This window comes from Hipposideros armiger, unplaced genomic scaffold (assembly GCF_001890085.2).
Source record: "Hipposideros armiger isolate ML-2016 unplaced genomic scaffold, ASM189008v1 scaffold_87, whole genome shotgun sequence".
NCBI lineage: Eukaryota > Metazoa > Chordata > Mammalia > Chiroptera > Hipposideridae > Hipposideros > Hipposideros armiger.
The window spans coordinates 2983824-3001528 of NW_017731437.1; the positions used below are offsets into that span (position 1 = coordinate 2983824).

Below are 17705 nucleotides of genomic sequence, written 5' to 3' on the forward strand. Positions count from 1 at the left end.
TTTAAGGGATGAAAACAATTCCTCCACCCAGAGCAAAGGAATTTTAAGGACATTTGAGGCTATTTCATATGTACATGCACATGTTCCTTTTTAGTAAACAGGTCCTGACAGTTTCTGCCTTTTGAAAAACAAATTGCTGTGAGTGTCCCCAAGTTATTGGTCTTTGGAAATGACTTTAATAAGAGTGTAACAGTCTACCCTGTGGGCGTCCAGCTGGACACTTGGCTGCTCAAGAGTTTTCTGATGTTTGTTACAGATATTCATAATGTTGGCTGCCACCGTCCGCTTTCACCATGGCCCAGGCAATGGCAGCAGACAGGGTGGGGGACTGCGCCCAGGGAGGCAGGTGACTCCCGGAGAAGGGCCCCCTCAGCGGCACTGGGTCCTGTGGCCACGCATGCCACCTCCCCCGCCCCCCACGTCACAGCTTCCTTCTTGGCCCATGACACATTTCTGGTTGGAGGGCCTCCCAGGATGCACTGGGCTGGGCTCCCCGGGGTGGGGGGAGGTGACAGAGGGCCGACCCTCAAGCAGCCCTCCACCTCTGTGCTGGGGTCTTGCAGGGTCCTCCTGGGTGACGCCACAGCGGGACATGGGGTGACGTACCTGAGACTTGCCGCTGCCCGCGTTCCCGATGACGAACACCGAGTGGCGCACTTGCAGCAGCTCCTCGAGCTGCACAACCTTCAGCACGAAGCTGTCTTCCGCCTGCAGCTTGAGCTCCGTGATGCTCTGCTTGATGATCTGGGGGCGCACACAGGACGGGGTGCTGGGCACGGGGCGCAAGGACCCACGGTGTTTCTGAATAGGGGAGCCTCCCGCCTAGCGGGGGAGCTTGTAGGGCAGCAGTGGCCCTCCAGGATGGATGTGATTACATGTTCTGCCATCAATGCTACTGAGACGGCCATGGGTTTGCCAAAGCCCCTCGGTTCCTCTTGAGACGCCCAGCACTGAGCGAGGACTGGCCAGGGCTGGAGAGGCAGCTTGTGGCCTCAGGGTTTTCCTCGTAGCGGAGGGAGCCGCATGCGTGTGACCAGCGCGGGCTGGCAGACGTGGCCACCTACCCCAACACTGCACCTGCCACTTGGGTACCAATCTGACATATGATAGAAAGAGATGTCCTCGGCAGGCAGGCAGCCCTGACGCAGCTGGGCTCATAGGCTGGACTCGAGGCCTCACGTACCCACCTTTTCAAAATTCAGGTCCCGTTTCCGAGGCACGTCCAGGGCGGGGAAGAGGTCCCCAATCAGCCCCATAAACACGGGCAGGTCGTCGGTCACGATCTTGGGGATGTTGAAGTCCCTCAGGGCCCTCATGAGCACTTGGTCCTCCGCCCGGCTGGGGTCGCCCCTCTTCAGCGAGCCGGCCACCACCAGCACAGACTTGATGGCTCGCAGGCCCCAATCATAATGNGAATTCCAGGCACAGCAGGTCTTCTGAATGGAGACCAATGTGCAAATCTGTACAAGGACTGCTGTGCCTGCATTCGGCTTTGAAGGAGTTTATGTCAAATTTCACCTTTTGCCTTGGTTAGAGTCATGCAGTGCATGCAGATGGGCATGCCGGCTGTAGGCTGAAATGCAAGCCCAGAGAGACACACACTTGGAAGGACGAGTCAGCTTTTATGGGCCCCTGCCCTCTGCCTCACTGCCCCCCACACACCCACCTGGGGCAGCTGGCCAGCCAGCAGGCCCTGGAACCTAGCTTCACACCCTCCTCTGGGATGTGCTCATTGTCTCTGGCCTGGAGCCACTGCTGCCCCTGCAGCCACCTGGGGGCGGGTTGCTCTTTCTCTCCCGGGACCTCGGGGCCCCTCTCTCAGCCACTTTCCTTCTCTCCTCCGGCCTGGGCTCCTCCTCCCCCGCCAGAGAGCTGCTCCCCCTCTTGGACATTCTGCTGGGAGCCCCAAGAACCACTGCTGGCTGAAGGGCGGGCGGGTCTCTGGTTCCCGTCTCTGTCCGTCTCTGTCCAGAGCCGCGTATCTTCTGGCTCTCTCCTCCCTGCCCCTACTGGGTGCCCCTTGGGAGCCCCACAATCCCGTCTTCTTCCTGTTCTCCCTGACCCTGCGTCTTAGCAGCTCCCGCCCAGACTTCGTCTCTGTTCTCTTGCCTTATCGGTTGCCCACCCTGAAAACTGAGTGGGCAGAAGGATGGACCCTCAAAAGATATGTCCACCTGGGACCTGTGAACGTGACCTTATTTGGCAAAAAGGTCTTTGCAGGTGTGGTCAAGTTCAGATGAGGTAATCCTGGATTAGGGCGGCCCTGACCCAGTGTCTGGTCCTTATGAGAAGAGGGAAGTTGGGACACAGAGGTGTGTACGGAGGGAGGACCATGCGAGACACCAGAGGTGGCCAAGGGAAGACACAGGCAGTGACTCGTCTACAAGCCAAGGAGTGTCTGGAGCCACCAGAGCCGAGGAGAGGGGCCGGGGCAGGTCTCAGCTGCAGAAGGAGCCAACCCTCCTGATGCCTCGACTTTGGACTTCTGGCCTTCAAAACCGAGACAAAAAGCTTCCTTTGCTTGAGGCTACCCAGCTCGTGGGCCTTTGTGATGGCGGCCACAGGACACTAACACGAGTGGGTGACCAGTGTTGTTGGAGAAGACGGCTCAGTGGGGTCAGGTCTCAGTGTCTCTCCAGGCCCCCGAGCGTCAGGCCAGATCCTGTCCCCACAGGGGCCCCTGAGCTCAGGTCCCCTCTCAACCCCTGGCCCCGCCATGCAGCCTCCGTCCCAGCAGACGGCCTCACTTCCCACTGCAGAGGCGCAGAGGGGATTCACCAGGGCTCTCGCGCCTCCTCTCTCTCCTCACCTACAGACTTGCCTGAACCGGAAACACCCACGAATACACACACGCACTCATATGCAACTCTGAATGCCACCAGCCTCGTCTTTCTCTGCCACAGTGTGGGNGTCACCATCATCACCATCATCACCGTCACCATCATCACTGTCACCATCATCACGGTCACCATCACCATCACAACCATCACCATTACTGTCTTCAGTTCACAGGTCACTTTGCTTTCTCCCCTGAGAGCAGCAGAGGACTGCTATGGGTCAGGGACTTTGCCAGAGGTGGCACAGAGCTAAAGAGCAGTACCTGGAAGATATTGGAGAGGTCCCTGAGGTTGAAGATGTAATGAAACTTGATGGCCGTGGGAAGAAATGTTGCTGTGACTTTCTGATGCAGGGCTGTTACAGGAAAAAGACATCGATTCTTATGTACTCTTAATGGCCTCAGGAAGTGCACAGCTCAAGCTAGAGTTTCTAAAGCAAATGGACTATGAGCTGGTGACAACTTAAGTAAGGAAACTGCACAGCTGCACAGGGAGGAAGTTTGCTGCCCCGATGACGTGTAAATCATTTCTGTTACTGAATTTCCCCTCCGCTGCCTCCCCCTCAAGAAATTGGATTTCGCAACATCTCCTGTTGGAACATAGCATCATTTAAAAACTATTGATTGAAAAGTATAAATAAAATATTTACCAGGGGAGAATAGGAAGGAGCCATCAGCCCCATAAAGCAGTGGGGGTTCCTGACAGGCGAGGGGAGGAGGCTGGCCGGCTTACCCAGGGCAGAGGCCACCAGCTGGCTGCACATCCTCTGGACCACCATGGGGGCCGAGCGGGACGCCAGGTGCTGGCCCAGGATCGTGCTGTAGATGGTCGTGAGGGCCTCCTGGCCTGGGAAGCTCACGGCAAACACGCAGAAGTGCCGCTGCCGGGGACAACCACACACCCGTGTCAGGCAGCTCTTGGGGACCAGCTCATGGCCGAGCCACCTTCTTGGGACACAGACTCTGTCCTCATCATCTAATGTCTTGTGGGCATGACCAGAATGGGCACTTTCCCTCCCTGTACCTTGGATGTGGTAAAATCCCATTAAGTGGCAATTATATCTGAAACAGCAAAATTTACTTCATGCTTTCAAGAAAAATTTTGGTGGAAACAGGAGTGTCTCAGAGCCCAGGCCTGGGTTTATATTCCGGGTCTCCATCTGCTTAGATGATTCGGAGGTGAGGCCCTGCCTGGGTAGGATCACAATATGCTACAGGATATCCTGTATGTCCCAAATATTGGATGGGACATGCCAATACTGAACAAATATTTGTTGTTCATCTGAAACCCATATTTGACCGGGCACCTGTATTTTCATTTGCTAAATCTAGCAGCCCTATGGGGCCCCCAGGGCAGGCTGGCTGGCCGGCCTCTCTGCTCCCCGGAATGTCCTGACCCGTTCGGAAAGGTTAGGGAGCTCTCCAGAGAATGTCAGCCTGCAGCCCTGACGCCCTACATCAAGGCTTTTACTGTCATTTGCCCAAGTGACCCTCAAGCCCTGGCGACTGCAGAAATGAGTCTGACTGCCGCCTACCTGAAGTCTGGAGTCAATGGTGAAGGACCCAGAGGTGGGGTTCATGCAAGCCACATACTGACAGTTGTGGACTTCCTTCAGCGTCAGCTTCTGCCTGTCATACCTGCACGGAGAGGTGAGCGTTGGTGTCCTGCCCCACCCCCCTGCCCAACAATACCTCGAATGTGGTAGAAACAAACCAACAAACAAAAAACTCAATAAATATTGATCATATGTGGAACAGCCAATTTTACTTCATGCTCTCAAGAAAAATTTGGAAACGGAAGGCAGCAGGGTGGTTCCGGGTGCAGGTCTGGGTCTGTATTCCAGCTGTTCCGCTTTAGTGGCATCAGGACTGTGGGTGAGTTGGTGAACGTCTCGTGCCTCAGTGCTCTCATCCGTGCAATGGGTCATTATGAGGACGAAATGAGCTAATGCATGAAACACACTGAGCAGTGTACCCGAAGTGCAGCCCATGCTCAACACTTGTCACCACCCCCGTTACCATTGTGCTGCTGCGGCTGCTGCTGCTGACTCCCAAATGGAATAATTTCCCTCATGTCAGGGTGCTGATACGACTTCCAGGGGCTCCAATGACTTTGAAGGGTGCAAAGGGTTTGCACATTTCTTCACGTGCTCATACCTTTTGGGTTTTCCCCCATTATGCTTTTTTTCCTGTTGGGAGTTTGCTGCCTGTTCTTGCTGATTTATAGACATTCCTCGTATACTCCAGGCATGAATCCACTGTCGGCTTTAGACATGGCAAGTACCTTCTTCCATTCTCTTAACTCTGTATTACGTTTGTCCTTGGTGTCTCTTGTGAAAATTATTTCTTACTTTTGATGTAAATCCTTCTGGTTTGTGCTTTTGAAATTTATGTTCAAGAAGCCCTTCCCCAGGTCACGGAGACTGCCTCCCGTTTTCTTCCATCAACTTCGCAGCCTCCCCTGTGCTCGTAGGTCTGCGCGCCGCGTGGGCCCACCCTTGTCTCTGCGGCAGGCGGTGTTCTGGGTTGCTGTGTCTTCCACACTTGCTGAAATAGCCGCTGAGGGGACCACCCTGCCCTGTCAGTCGTGTGGCCACCTTTATCTAATATTCTAGAGGGATTTTTCAATGCCTCCCGCTTTTAAAGATTCTTCAGGATAAGCTCAAGGGCAGGTGTGGACCCAGGGCTGAACGTCACAACTTTGAGGGCCCTCTTTAAGGAGGAGGAAATATAATGTCTTAGTTTTGCAAAGTTTGCAAGAATGTGGGACCTGGTGAACCATTTTGAGGGCGTGGAACCAGGGTCCTGTGTGGGAGAGGGGCTCACAGTTGATCGTCCTTGAAGGGCATGGGCAGCNCAAAATTGCTTTGAGGGGTGGACTAGGTGCTGGCGTCAGTGCCTAGCTTCCCAAGGGGAGGACTTCGAAGGTGACCGTAGTGATATTCAGCAGTGAGGTGTGTAGCACTTTTTCTAGGATGAGTTCACGAACTTAATTGTCCGACCTTGTATGTCACCTGAGGTGGGCTTTCATCACCCACAAAATGCCCTGGAGGTTCCTGTGTCAATGGTTTGTTCTTTGTTAATTTCTGTGTGCTGTCCCGCCTCCCAGCCGTGTTATGAGTCCCGTTCCTGCTCTGGCAGTGACCGCTGGCAGGACTGATTATAGCCACCTCCACATCAGACAGTCTTTAAGGAAGCCGGTACTAGGTGACATCTGCATTTCTGGAATCATTTGTGCCTGCTGAGGTGGCTGCAAAGCTCCAAGCCACCACGTGAGGGCGCCCCATGCTCATGTTTAAAACCTCGCAAAGGCCTGCCTGCCTTCCTCTGTCTCCGCCTTTTACAGCAAGCCTGACTCTCCACTGTGACCACACTGCAGTGTCAGCTCACACACTGCAGGGCTGGGGGCTGGGGGTGGGACCCCTTAGAATGCTTCGCTGCCTCTGTCTGTGCAAAGCCCCTCCTTAAGGTCTGTTTCAGTTCTTGCTCCTCCATTCAGTCAACAAACATTTAGTGCCTGAAACAGGCTCTACTAAGTGTTCTGGGGCCCTGTTCACAGACTTTGGGGGAGGGGCCAGGAACTCTGCCACTGCACTGGGGGCGGGGTCCCCAAGGCAGTGACCAGCACTGCTCACGGGGCTGCTATTCTCTCTTTGCCCTACTGGCCTCCAGCCGCGGGGTTCAGGGACCATTCCGTGTAGAGGAGGGTAATGGAAGTAGAGGGTACAGGCTCCCTGCATTCACCCCTAATCCTGCCGTTGAGCCCATTTCACAGATTAGGAAGTGGAGGCATGGAGAGTTTAAGTCATTGCCAAGCACAGACTTTGGGAGTCAAATTAGTAAATTTAAACCAGGTTTTACCCCTGGGTTGAGGGTCTGGAGTAGCCCAGGCTGGTTTCACCACATCCACGCCCCCTCTGTTCCTCCCTCAGACTGTGTAACTGGGTGTCTGTTGTGGGGGTGGGGGAGGGTCTCAGCACCGTCAATGTCCTGACTTCTGGAGCCTTTGGGAAGCAAAGCTGGTCCCAGGTCTTGAGGTTGGCCTCAGCTTCCCTGAGAGAGCCTGGTGGGTCTCAATTCTCATGAGCACAGGATCGCCTGAGGCACGTGCTCCTCCAAACATGCGGGGTGGGGCCCACCTGGGATGATGCTGGCACAGGGCCACCCCCCTGCGAGCCCCGCTCCACCTTGTCCCAGCCTGCCCACTGTGTGTCCTGCCCTCCTGCCCTCCTGCCCGGGTGTTCCCCAAACACTGGGGCACACTTCTTCCTTCTTTCCTCCCTTTCCCTCTTTCTCTCCCCGTGCCCTTGTCTAATTGATAAACTCCTGTGCATCCTTCAGTGCCCAAATCCATTGATATCTACAACAAAGTCCTTGGTCCTGGTCCCCCAAGCAAAGTTAACTACCCCCTCATCTGCATTCAGTCACACACATGCTGCTGCATCTGACTGATTCTTACTGCTTTTACTTCTGTCTGCCCAGCTGAGTGCAGGCCCCTGAAGGACAAGGCTGAGGTCTCGCTTGGCTCTGTGCCCCTCAGTCAGGCTGAGCGGAGCAGAAGACAGCAGATGAGCCCTGAGATGGCCTCACCCAGAAACCACGGGGGCCCTACCTGCACAGCAATCACCGACAAGACCTCCACCGAGATTCGGTTAAACTCGTCGAAGCAGCCCCAGGCTCCGGTCTGGGCCAGGCCCTTGTAGATGTTTCCACAGGACTGGAAAGGGTGAGATTGGAGAAGCGTTGGTGTTGGAGAGAGGAAGAGGGAGCTGGCCTGGGCCCCCCCAAAATCCTCACTTGCCCCTCCAGCTGAGCTCACAGTCCTGTTCGTGGCTCCCAGACCAAGGGTCAGGCTCAGGAGCCTCGGGGCCCTGGGAGAGCTGGCAGGCAGGATGGCCCCCTCCCCAGAAGGGCTTAATACAACATGGGGATGGGTACCCGGAAGAGTCCATCCTTCCCCCTAAGCCTCCTGGGATGGGGGCTTAGCCCCCAGCCCCCTAACTGGGCTGGTCAGATGAGTGCATTTATTTAAAAGTCAGTCCTTGCATTTTCCCGAGCACAAAGGAGGGCATCCTTCCAAGGTGGGGGCAAGGGAAGCACCCCCCAGCTGAGTGACCAGAATGCAGATTCCAGGTAGATGCTGAGTTCGCTCCAGGGGAGCCAGCTTCAGGGTTCAGTTTACTAAAACCTAGGAGGCTGGTGTGGGCCTGGGCCGGCCCTGACTGTAAGGAGGGGCGGCTGCCCTCAACCTCAGGACGGCTCTTCCTGCCTGTGGGGCTCAGACACCAGACCCGGATGGATGGGGAGAGCAGGCCCCCTGCAGTCCCAGGCTGCTGACCTCAGCGCCCACCCCAACCCCGCCCACCACAGGCTCTTTGGCCTGGACCTCGAGGGTGTCCTCTCTCCAGGGGCCCTTTGAGAACGGACACAGTCCTGCAGAGCCTCGGGTGGCCGCTGGGGCCCAGCCCTCCCCCCACCATTTCCCTCCCAAGCCTCCTGGATGTTTCCCCGGCAACCCCTCCCTGATCCACGGTGGAGATGCTCACTCTGCCTGGAGTCCCTGGAAGTCAGGTGAGGAGGGCAGGACTTTTGGGGCTGGGTGTCTCTCCCAGGTATGCCTCCCAGGATGGCCAGGACCACCAGGAGTTCAGCAGTTGGCCCGTCCATGGAGTGGTGGCCATCAGCGAACTGGGGACCTGGTGCCTCCTCCCTGGGGCTGCAGCGTGCAGACATCTAGAGCTCGCCGGGGCATGAAGGCGGCAGCCTCCTGGGGGAGGGGCCATACTGGGTCCTCCACGGGGACCTCCGGGCCGGGGTGCATACCTTGTAGTCCATCTGCTCAGAGCAGTTGAAGACGTACACCATGGTGCCCAGAGCCCGGCCCAGGTCCTTGGTCGTCTCCGTCTTGCCAGTCCCGGCAGGGCCCGCGGGGGCTCCGCCCATGATCAGGTGGAGGGACTGGGTCAAGGTTATGTAGCACCTGCGAGGGACCTCTGACTAACTCATGTGCTGCGACCCCACTGCCACCCACTTTCCTTTCATTGTGGTTTCAGTTACACCCGCTCAGTCCCACCGGCAGGGAAGGACTTGAGCTGTGACAGGAGCAGGCTCCGTGCTGGGGCAGACACGGCAGCATCTGGGGGGCGGGCGCTACTGACAGAACAGTAACAGTTATTAGAATCACATCACACCCCCAAGGGTTTGCTCTGAGCGGGCTGGTCTGGGTGCTTATTAAATAATTTGCTCAACCCTCACTGAGCGCATAGGATTGATGAAACCTCATCCCCACTCACTTCACAGGCCCTCGGGGGGTTCTGCACTGCCCCTGAGGCTGCACAGCTAGTGTCTAAGTAAGAGGATTCGAACACGGTGCCCTGGGTACCTGGCTGGCGGCAGGACTGACCCTGACTCAGGTCCTTCTGACCCAAAGGCCCGGTTCTTTCAGCCTCAGCGGGAAGAATTGCGGGGAGGAGACTACAGAGAGCCCTGACTTGTTTTTCTGAGTTGTGCAGGGAAGGTGGCCTGGGTGCCCTCACCTGTCGGTGAGCGGGGTGATGACCAGCCGTGGCGTGTTGCCCAGGTACTCATACGAGTACTGGATCTGGGCGTCGCAGATGTTAGCGAAGCAGTGCTTTTTCTCTTCATCCCAGCGATGCCGGAGCTGGGACTGCCAGGTGAAGGCCTGCGAGCTTTCCACCTGCAGGAGGCCCGTTGGGGGGAAGTGGCTTGTTTCCAGGCCCGTCCCTGACCCAGGAAGCTCCGGTCCTCCTCCAGTGCAGGGGTGAGTCTCAGGTAGGAGTGTGGGGAGGGTGCTGCCAGGAACAGAGTCACCTCCCCAAGGAAGCGGCCAAATCAGAGGCCGGAGGCCCCAAACCCCACCCCCTGGCCCTCCCCCGTGCTCGTGCCTTGGCCGCGATCATTTTGGCCACCACGTCTCGCGCGTGCACGTCGATGGTGCAGATGGTCATGATCTTCATCCTGTCTCCAGCGCTGAGGTTCCCGATGAGCAGCGTGATAAGCGCATTCAGCTGACTGATCTGCAGGCGCAAAGGCCCCTTTGCTGGGACACCTGGGGGCGCCCGCCACCAGCTGAGTGGCCCCGGGCTGGGTGGGTCCCCTGGAGCGCACGGTTGGGTGGGGAAGACCACTGTGCTCTTGATCTCAGGAATGGAACACAGAAAAAAGTTCTCAATGTCCCCCAACGGGGGTGGGGTGAGCTGGGGAGCAGTCCCCGACGGACAACACCGAGCCGCCAAAAAGACGCCATAGAAGAAAATCTGGTGATGTGGGCACGTGGTGGATAGCCGATAAAAACGGGACTTTAAAGCCGTCAGACAGCTCGTATATTTTTATGTATGTCAGTTATATGTGCACAAAAGGATTAGAACAATATATATATTTAGTATACGTATTTTATATATTATATCATATATAATGTCACATTATATATTATGTACTATATATTTAATATGTTATATGTACTAAATAATATTATTATAATAATAATTAGATAAGAATATGTTGACAATGGATATATCTGGTGATGGGTTATGGGTAGCTTTTCCTTTATCCATTTAAAAATTATCTTTAGTTTCTAGATTTCTAACCAGGAATTTTTTATAAAAGTAAACAACGCATGGTTGCATGTGGTGATTTCTAGACAAGAAATTGAAGCCATGGATTTCCAAAGTGATAGCCCTCGGGCAGAAGCACCGGGGCTCTGATGGGCAGAACCTGCGGTTCCACGAGGCACAGCCCTGGAGACAGCCCTGGTGCTCTCACCATTTTGTGGGGTCCCCAGGGCCCACACACCTGCTTTTTGTTGTAATCTTTGATAGCGTTCTCGTAGCCTTCCTCCAGCCGCTCAAATGCCATGCCCACCTTGGTGGTCCACCAGATCTGGGTGCACGTGAGCGCCACCTGGAAGCAGAGGGCCCCCACAGCCCCAGTGAGCCATCCTCCTGCTGCCCCAGAAGCCTCCACGCCGGTAAGTTATGCTGTGGTCGCCGGGGTGCCGTTACGTGGCCAGCCTGCCCTCCGCTGAGAGCCAGCGTCCTCGTGCCTCTGACCTGGGCGGGATAGTCGAAGATCCACTGCTCCCTCGGCTTCTCCTCGTATGTCACCACCGCTTCTGGAATTTCGTGTCTGAGCGTGGCGCACATACGGTGCATCACTCGGTTCAGCCAGACTTCCACCTGCGGATGGGAGCCACGCTGACCAGGGGCCACAAGCGCATCTAATTCCAATGCCTTGCTTTGTTGTAAAAAAATTTAATATTTGTCCTCCTCATCATCCCAGGGGTGGAAATGTCAAGGTTCTTATTGAGCGGTAAGACAGACCCACTTGGAAAATGGGGCTGGGAAGCCCAGTTGGCATGGGCGTTTGTGTGTATACATTGTGTTTAGGCAGAGAAGGGAGGGGGCCCAGAGAAGATTCTAGAAGACAACACAGGCTATGTCTGAGCCCCCGGAGCATTGCTGGTGTTTGGAGGCAATGGAGCGGTCAGTCCCGTGTCCCTGGCGTGTTCTGACTAATGGAGCCCACAAGTGCATTGTCTTGGGGTGTGTGTTCATCATGTGACAAACTTGACGACAAGCCTTGTTTGTAATTTAAAATACAAACCCTCAGTTAACAGCTACTGAAGTGGGGGACCCCAAATGAGATAACCAGGTCGCTGTTTCTTTTTAGCTACAAACCCAGTGCCAGTAGCCCTCGCTGTGGTTTGTGGTCACATCTAAGGAGCTGGGCGCAGGAAGCGAATCCGAACAAACGGTGATGGATGGATCTGGTCACCGCCTCGCCCAGCGTGGCCCCGCCCACCACGGCCCCGCCCAGCGCGGCCCTACCAAGCGAAGCAGCCAGCGCTCTAAGTCCACGTGGCTGAAGCTCAGGGTTTCCAGCGTGAGATTCACACCTCAAGCTGACTTGCCTGTGAATTACATTTTCCTTATGCTAATGTCAAAATCGGTTCAGATGGTCGATCAATACTTGGGCAATGAGATGTGGGGAGAGGGACGGCCAGGACGTTTGCTGTCAGCAGGAGTCAGCCTTCTTGGGTGGCTGACACACTTGCTGAGAGAGCTAGAAAAAGGCACGAGCTACCTACCCAAGGTAAGGGGACCGCTCTGATCTGTCAAAGCAGTGAGGCCAATGATTCTGAACAGGCGTCAGAACGTGGTGTGTCAGGTGCACATGGCCCCCTTGAAAACCATGGCAAAATTCAACGGCATTCATAAACTCTTTCCTCCTCCCCACTCCCCTCCCCGCACCCCCTTCCTCTTCTCTTGTTCTCAAGATACACCTCATACTGCATGGGTAAGGCTGTGCTGGGAGTTCTAGACAGGCTGGTGGTGACACCCTCGTTTGAGGGCATGTGGCTCTCACAGCCGCTGCGTTGTCATTCTCCTGGGGGGGGGTCTCTGTCCGTTCACGCTGCAGCTTGCACACGAACTCACCTGCCCTGAGAGGTCACACTCACGATCAAAATCCACATACTCGTCCTCCTTGCTGTACATGCCCAGGCCAACTTTGAGTGGTTTCTCATCGGCATCAAGTCTGAACTTGAGTTTGCACAGACTGTCGAAGAGTTTGGACAGGTGGCGGCTCACCTGGGTGGGGGGAAAACGCCGGAATTATGTGACCAAGGGAATTGCAGGGGACACGTGGCCCACGTTCCTTGGTGGTTTTAAGCATCTTTCGGGGGGACTATATTCCTCCTTCTCTGACCAATGTTAACTGAACACGCTTTCCCAACAAAAGGAACAGCAAAAACTGCTGTCAGGCAGGACACAGAAGCCAGCCTGGGGATCCTGGTTTCAGAGGCTGTCTGTCCCTGAAGATGTCATTTCCTTGAGAACTTCTGCCCGAGCCACGGGGCCTGTGTCCCTAGGTCACACGCTCAGGCCCTACACTTCGGGCCACCCTTGTGTACCTCACAGCTTTGTGATGAAAATAAAATACGCGCACAGTCGCTTTCCCTTCACCTAGTTAGTCAACCCTAGAGTCCCGTGGTCTTTCTGTCGTAGCCGGGGCCCCAGGTGGTTTCTGGTGGGGAAGACCTCATGGAGGTGTTACAGGCACATCTGGGGACACTCCTCCAACATCCCAGAGCTACCCAAATGTGGCTGAGCATGGGGCCTGTCTGAAGCTGGCTTACCCTTCAGAAAGGCGGGGCCGCCTACCTCCACAGGGTCATTTCCGTTAGAGAGAATGTCCAGGAGGTCAGCCGAGGAGACAAAGTAGAACCTTGGGAAAGCCAGTCTTTTCGTCTCTAAGTATTCCGCCAAGGCCTTTTCGCACACAGCCAGACTAGGAGAGGGTGGGAACGAGGCTGCTGAGGCCGACTCTGCAGAGGGTGTCTCCCAGCCCAGCCTGTGCTTGCTGCACTGCCAGCCTGGAGCTACAGCCCCAGTTCGATTTGGACCTTCCAACCTGACACACTCATTATCTGCCAGGCCCCGGCCCATGGGCGCCCCTAGGTAGGAAGGAGTATATTTTAAGTGTTTCTTCCCCCCACGTGGCCGTGGCTGGCGTGGCAGGATGTAGTCCAGGAACTCAACCTTCCAGGAAAGGAAGGGATGTGTGAACCCACGAGCCAGGGTTCTTCTTGTCTTGTCTTGGCCAGCACGGGGCACAAGACTTGGGTCCCTGCACTACGACTTCCTGGTTTGGACAGGTGTGGGGACCCACCTCGTCTTCATATTCTCAAGTTTGTTATAGAGACCGGGTTTGTTGGTGGCTTCCACCACGTTGGGCGTCTTCACTGCGTCTTCCATCAAGGCCTGGGAAGAGAAGGGGACCGCTAAGGCGTTCGGAGCCCTGTCTCCTCCAACACAGCCATTTGTGGAAGTGCCCCGGCAGGAGCGAGACGGCCGCGCTCACCTTGAACTCCATGTCAATGTCGTCAAAGCGCCTGGAGTCCTCGGGCAGCTGGGTGCGGATGTCTTCGGAACCAATGAAGATGCTCTCCAGGTGGCTCCAGGTTCTCTGGACCTCGAACCAGATGGAGATGACCAAGTCTGCCGTGGACAGCTTCTGTTGCCAGCTTGTCACCTCCTTCAGGAAGTGGGATAGGTACTTGGACATCATCAGGTTCTGCAGCTGCACCTGGTTGTCCTCCAGCGTCTCCACCAGCACCTCGTCTGACTTGAGCAGCATGGTACCCGTCCGCGGGTGCGGCTCATGCTCAAACGTCATGGTGGACCAGGTGCTGTCCAGGGCTTTCAGCACCTTTCAGGGGACACAAACCAGCGCATGCAGGGCTGAGGGGACCGTGAGTCTCCCAGAGCTTGGAGTCAGCCCTGCTTTAAGGAAGACAAAACGTTCATACCAACATCACTCCCAACGGCTAAGAGGGGGAAGCTACCAAAACGTCTCTCCACAGATGGACGGACAAACAAAGCGTGGTCCGCTCACCCAGTGGAGCCTTGCTCGGCCATAAAAGGAGTAAAGCTCTGACACGCGCTACAACATGGATGGACCTCCAAACATTACACTCGGTGAAAGAAGCCAGTCACGAAAGGCCACATATGTGTGATTCCATTTATATGAATCGCCCAGAATAGGCAAATCCAGAGAGACCCAAAGTGGGTTGGCACTGGGGCAGGGCTGTCAGCTAAAGGGTGCAGGTTTCTTTTTGAGATGATGAAAATGTTCTGAAATTGACTGATTCTAATATGTGACAGTTGCACAACTCTGCAACATGCTAAAAGCCACAGAATTGTATACTTTCAATGGGTGAATGGTATGGTATGTGAATTATAGCTCAATAAGGCTGTTAAAATAAAAAAATCCAAAATGTGACAATTCCAACTCCCAAACACTTAGGTGAGGAGAGAGGTTTGGACTGAAAACGGAGCCCCCATTAACCTGCCAGGTGCTCACTGAGAGTCAGCCCTCCCAGGTCAGAGGGAGGGGTGGGCAGGACACAGGTCAGGGCGCTCCCGGAAGGCCCAGAGTCCAGTGCATCCTGAAACGCACACTCTCCTGCTGGCAGGGAGACAGCTGTAGCCAGGAACTGGGTTATGTTTTTTTCAGTAATAAATTCTGGAGCTATTTTATAAGATTTCTATCATGGATTGGGTAAGAGAAGGGCCAGGAAACTTTCCTTTTTATTTTTTTTATTTTTATTTTTCATGCGGGATTCGAACCGGCAACCTTGCTATTAAGAGCGCACGCTCTATCTACTGAGCCATCAGGGCAGCAGCTCAGCTCAAGGTGCCGAGTTCAGTCTTAGCTGGAGGTGGGTGTAGCCCACCATCGAACAGGCAATCTTGTTGTTACACCAGCTGAGCCATCCTGCCACCTGTTGGCAGCTCAGCAGCAGCTCAGCTCGGGCGCAGCATCACTGGCCCATGTGGGAATCAAACCGGCGGCCCTGTTGCTCAGAGCTCGCACTCTTAAACCAACTCTTAACCAACTGAGCTACTCGGCCGGCCCAAAAACTTTCCTTTTTTAAATGAGCGCTGGCCCCACATGAAGTGAGAGACATAGGGCCGGGGGGCACGTCAGTTTCCACGTCATCCCTGCCCAGACCCATGTCACGTCCACAAAGGTACCTTCTCCATCCCGGCCTCCTTCACAGCCTTGTCCACGATGTTCCGGACCTCGTCCTCGTATTTGTGTAGGTTCAGCTGGAGCAAATCCGCCAGGATAGTGTCCTCTGACATCTGGAACTTCACCTGGGGGGAAACAGGCATGTTCACATAAGGGCATCTTTGTCCCTTACGAGGGACAGGTCAGTGAACGTTCCAGACCACAGAGGGAGCGGCTGGAAGCTTGGTGCTGCTGTTTCCTGGGCCGTGACTCTGGCCAGCTAGTTCTCCCAGCCTCGCCCTTCCTGCCTGTAAAACCACATAATAGCAGAACCCACCTGCAGTGGGTTGAATACCCCCAAATTCATGTCCACCCTAACGTCAGAATGCAACCTTATTTGGAAATGGGGTCTTTGCAGATGTTAAGGATTGTGAGATGAAATCATCCTGATTAACTGTGTGGACCTAAGTCCAAAGGCAGGTGCTCTGACAAGAGAAAGGAGAGAGGACTTGAAATGCAGAAGAAGGTCATGTGACCTGAGACGGAGTGAGGTGGCCTCTCCCGGGGCACCCAGATCGGGCTGGTGGTCTGAGAAAGCTGTGGTCTCAGCTCTCAAGGTCTCAGCTCTCAAGGACTCTGCTTGTCTTCATGGCTCCCCCAGGGCCCAGGCCACACTGCACACGCTTTTCTGCTCTTCCCTTCCCTTGGAGGTGACCGTCCCTTCTAAACAATTAGAATCATCGCTAAATAGCCATCCCACTTGGCATCCCCTACGTGATCCAGGTGCTGTGATTTCTTTCTTTGTTTCCCTGAGAGCAGAGGCCGTGTTTTCTCTCTCTTGTACCCCTGGCATCTGTGCGGGGTCCCTGTAGAGTAGCTGTGGAATATAGATTTGTTCAGTGTTGGTGGACAGTGGGGAGTGTTCCTATTTGTCTTCTGTGGCTGTCGAGGCTAGTACCCCCATCCCCCAGCTAGGTGATACTCCTGGGAAAATCTAGGCACTAGGACTCTGTGTTCTTGGAGTGCACGGGGGCCCAGGGGAGCTGTTCATTGGCCCCAAACTTCCCGAGTCTTAGAGACATTCAACCTACAACCAGGACTGGCTACACATTTTGCAGGATCCAGTGCAAAATGAAAACGGTGGGGTTCTTTGTTTAAAAATTGAGAATTTCAAGATGGCGACAGCAGACCATTCAACCCAGCTCGGGGCCCCTCTTAGCACAGAGCCTGTCACTTCCTGGGTCACGTGTGCATGAGTGGCCTTGCCCACCCTGGGTTTTGTCAGCACGAGGCCTTGACCGCTCAGCAGAGCCGCCCCAGCCAGCCCATCCTGCAGCAAGGCAGGCCGGTCACAGGGGCCCGCACCTTCCATGCCCATGGCCGGCAATACCTGGGTGGCCTGCATGAGCTCCTGCCAGTGGCGGTTCCGGATGGCGGGATTCTGTAGCTCGCTCACGGCCCGCAAGGAGGTGATCATATTCTTCACCATGTTGTCCAGCCCCACAAAGGCATCCCAGGTCTTCATCTCCTTGTCCAAAGACCTCACGTCTTTGGCAAACTTCTTACAGTCGATGTCCATCTGCTCCACGTTGATATTTTTCCACTTAGTGGTCTTCCAGTCGTCGATGCTGGTGCTCACCTGAGAGGGAAGGTCAGTGTCCACCCTTGCTGGGGCAAGCTCAGGAACACATCTGCGCTCTGCTGCCCACCGCCATTGCTCCCGGGGTGCAAATGCCAATGAGAACTATCTAGAACTAACAACAGAGTCCGGCGACGTGGGTGGATATAGGGAGAAAACAGCCCTCTGTAAAGACACAACTTAAAAACTGAAAACAAAAGTTGAAAAGGAATTTTAAAGATACAACTTAAGAGTTAGCAATTAAAATATGTTTTGGCCAAAGCCCTGAAGTGGGCCTTGTTTCTGCCTCACCAGGATCCAGTGCTCTCCTATTTCTCGGTGCAGCCACAGAACTTTCCTTAACCAAGGAAACATGAGTGACACCTGACACTTTGGGATAGAAGCATTTGATTGCCAATGCTGGACTCAGCGTTCTCTTCACCTGCCTTGGCGATCATGAAAGTGCGTATTGATACATAGCCTGGAAGGTTGAGTTGCCCAAGGGTGGCTTGGAACTAGCTAGAGTGGACTTTGCATGAACAAGAAATATACTTTTGTTATTAACTACACAGAGTCTTTTCTTTATTTTTTATTACGATTTTTTTTTAATTTGGGAATTTGGGGATGGGAACAGTGCTGGGGAATTGGGGGAAGGGGAACAGACAAGTTGCTGTCCTTCTGTTCTTCAGTCTAGTTGTGGAGGACGTTGCTTCACTG

General features: G+C 54.7%; 1 protein-coding gene across 1 annotated transcript in view; it reads right to left on the reverse strand.

Moving 5' to 3' along the window:
• DNAH17 (dynein axonemal heavy chain 17) overlaps positions 1-17705 on the reverse strand; it is a 139359-nt gene that overhangs the window by 44320 nt on the left and 77334 nt on the right. The window contains exons 27-44 of the mRNA XM_019644245.1: positions 16761-17009; positions 15394-15516; positions 13718-14065; positions 13526-13617; positions 13018-13144; positions 12292-12444; positions 10906-11031; positions 10649-10756; positions 9742-9873; positions 9373-9533; positions 8660-8816; positions 7449-7553; positions 5607-5641; positions 4372-4474; positions 3570-3717; positions 3101-3192; positions 1188-1436; positions 607-744 (exon numbers count right to left, since the gene is read on the reverse strand). Of these exons, the coding sequence (XP_019499790.1) occupies positions 607-744; positions 1188-1436; positions 3101-3192; positions 3570-3717; positions 4372-4474; positions 5607-5641; positions 7449-7553; positions 8660-8816; positions 9373-9533; positions 9742-9873; positions 10649-10756; positions 10906-11031; positions 12292-12444; positions 13018-13144; positions 13526-13617; positions 13718-14065; positions 15394-15516; positions 16761-17009 (2646 nt within the window). The remainder of the gene's footprint in view (positions 1-606; positions 745-1187; positions 1437-3100; positions 3193-3569; positions 3718-4371; positions 4475-5606; positions 5642-7448; positions 7554-8659; positions 8817-9372; positions 9534-9741; positions 9874-10648; positions 10757-10905; positions 11032-12291; positions 12445-13017; positions 13145-13525; positions 13618-13717; positions 14066-15393; positions 15517-16760; positions 17010-17705) is intronic.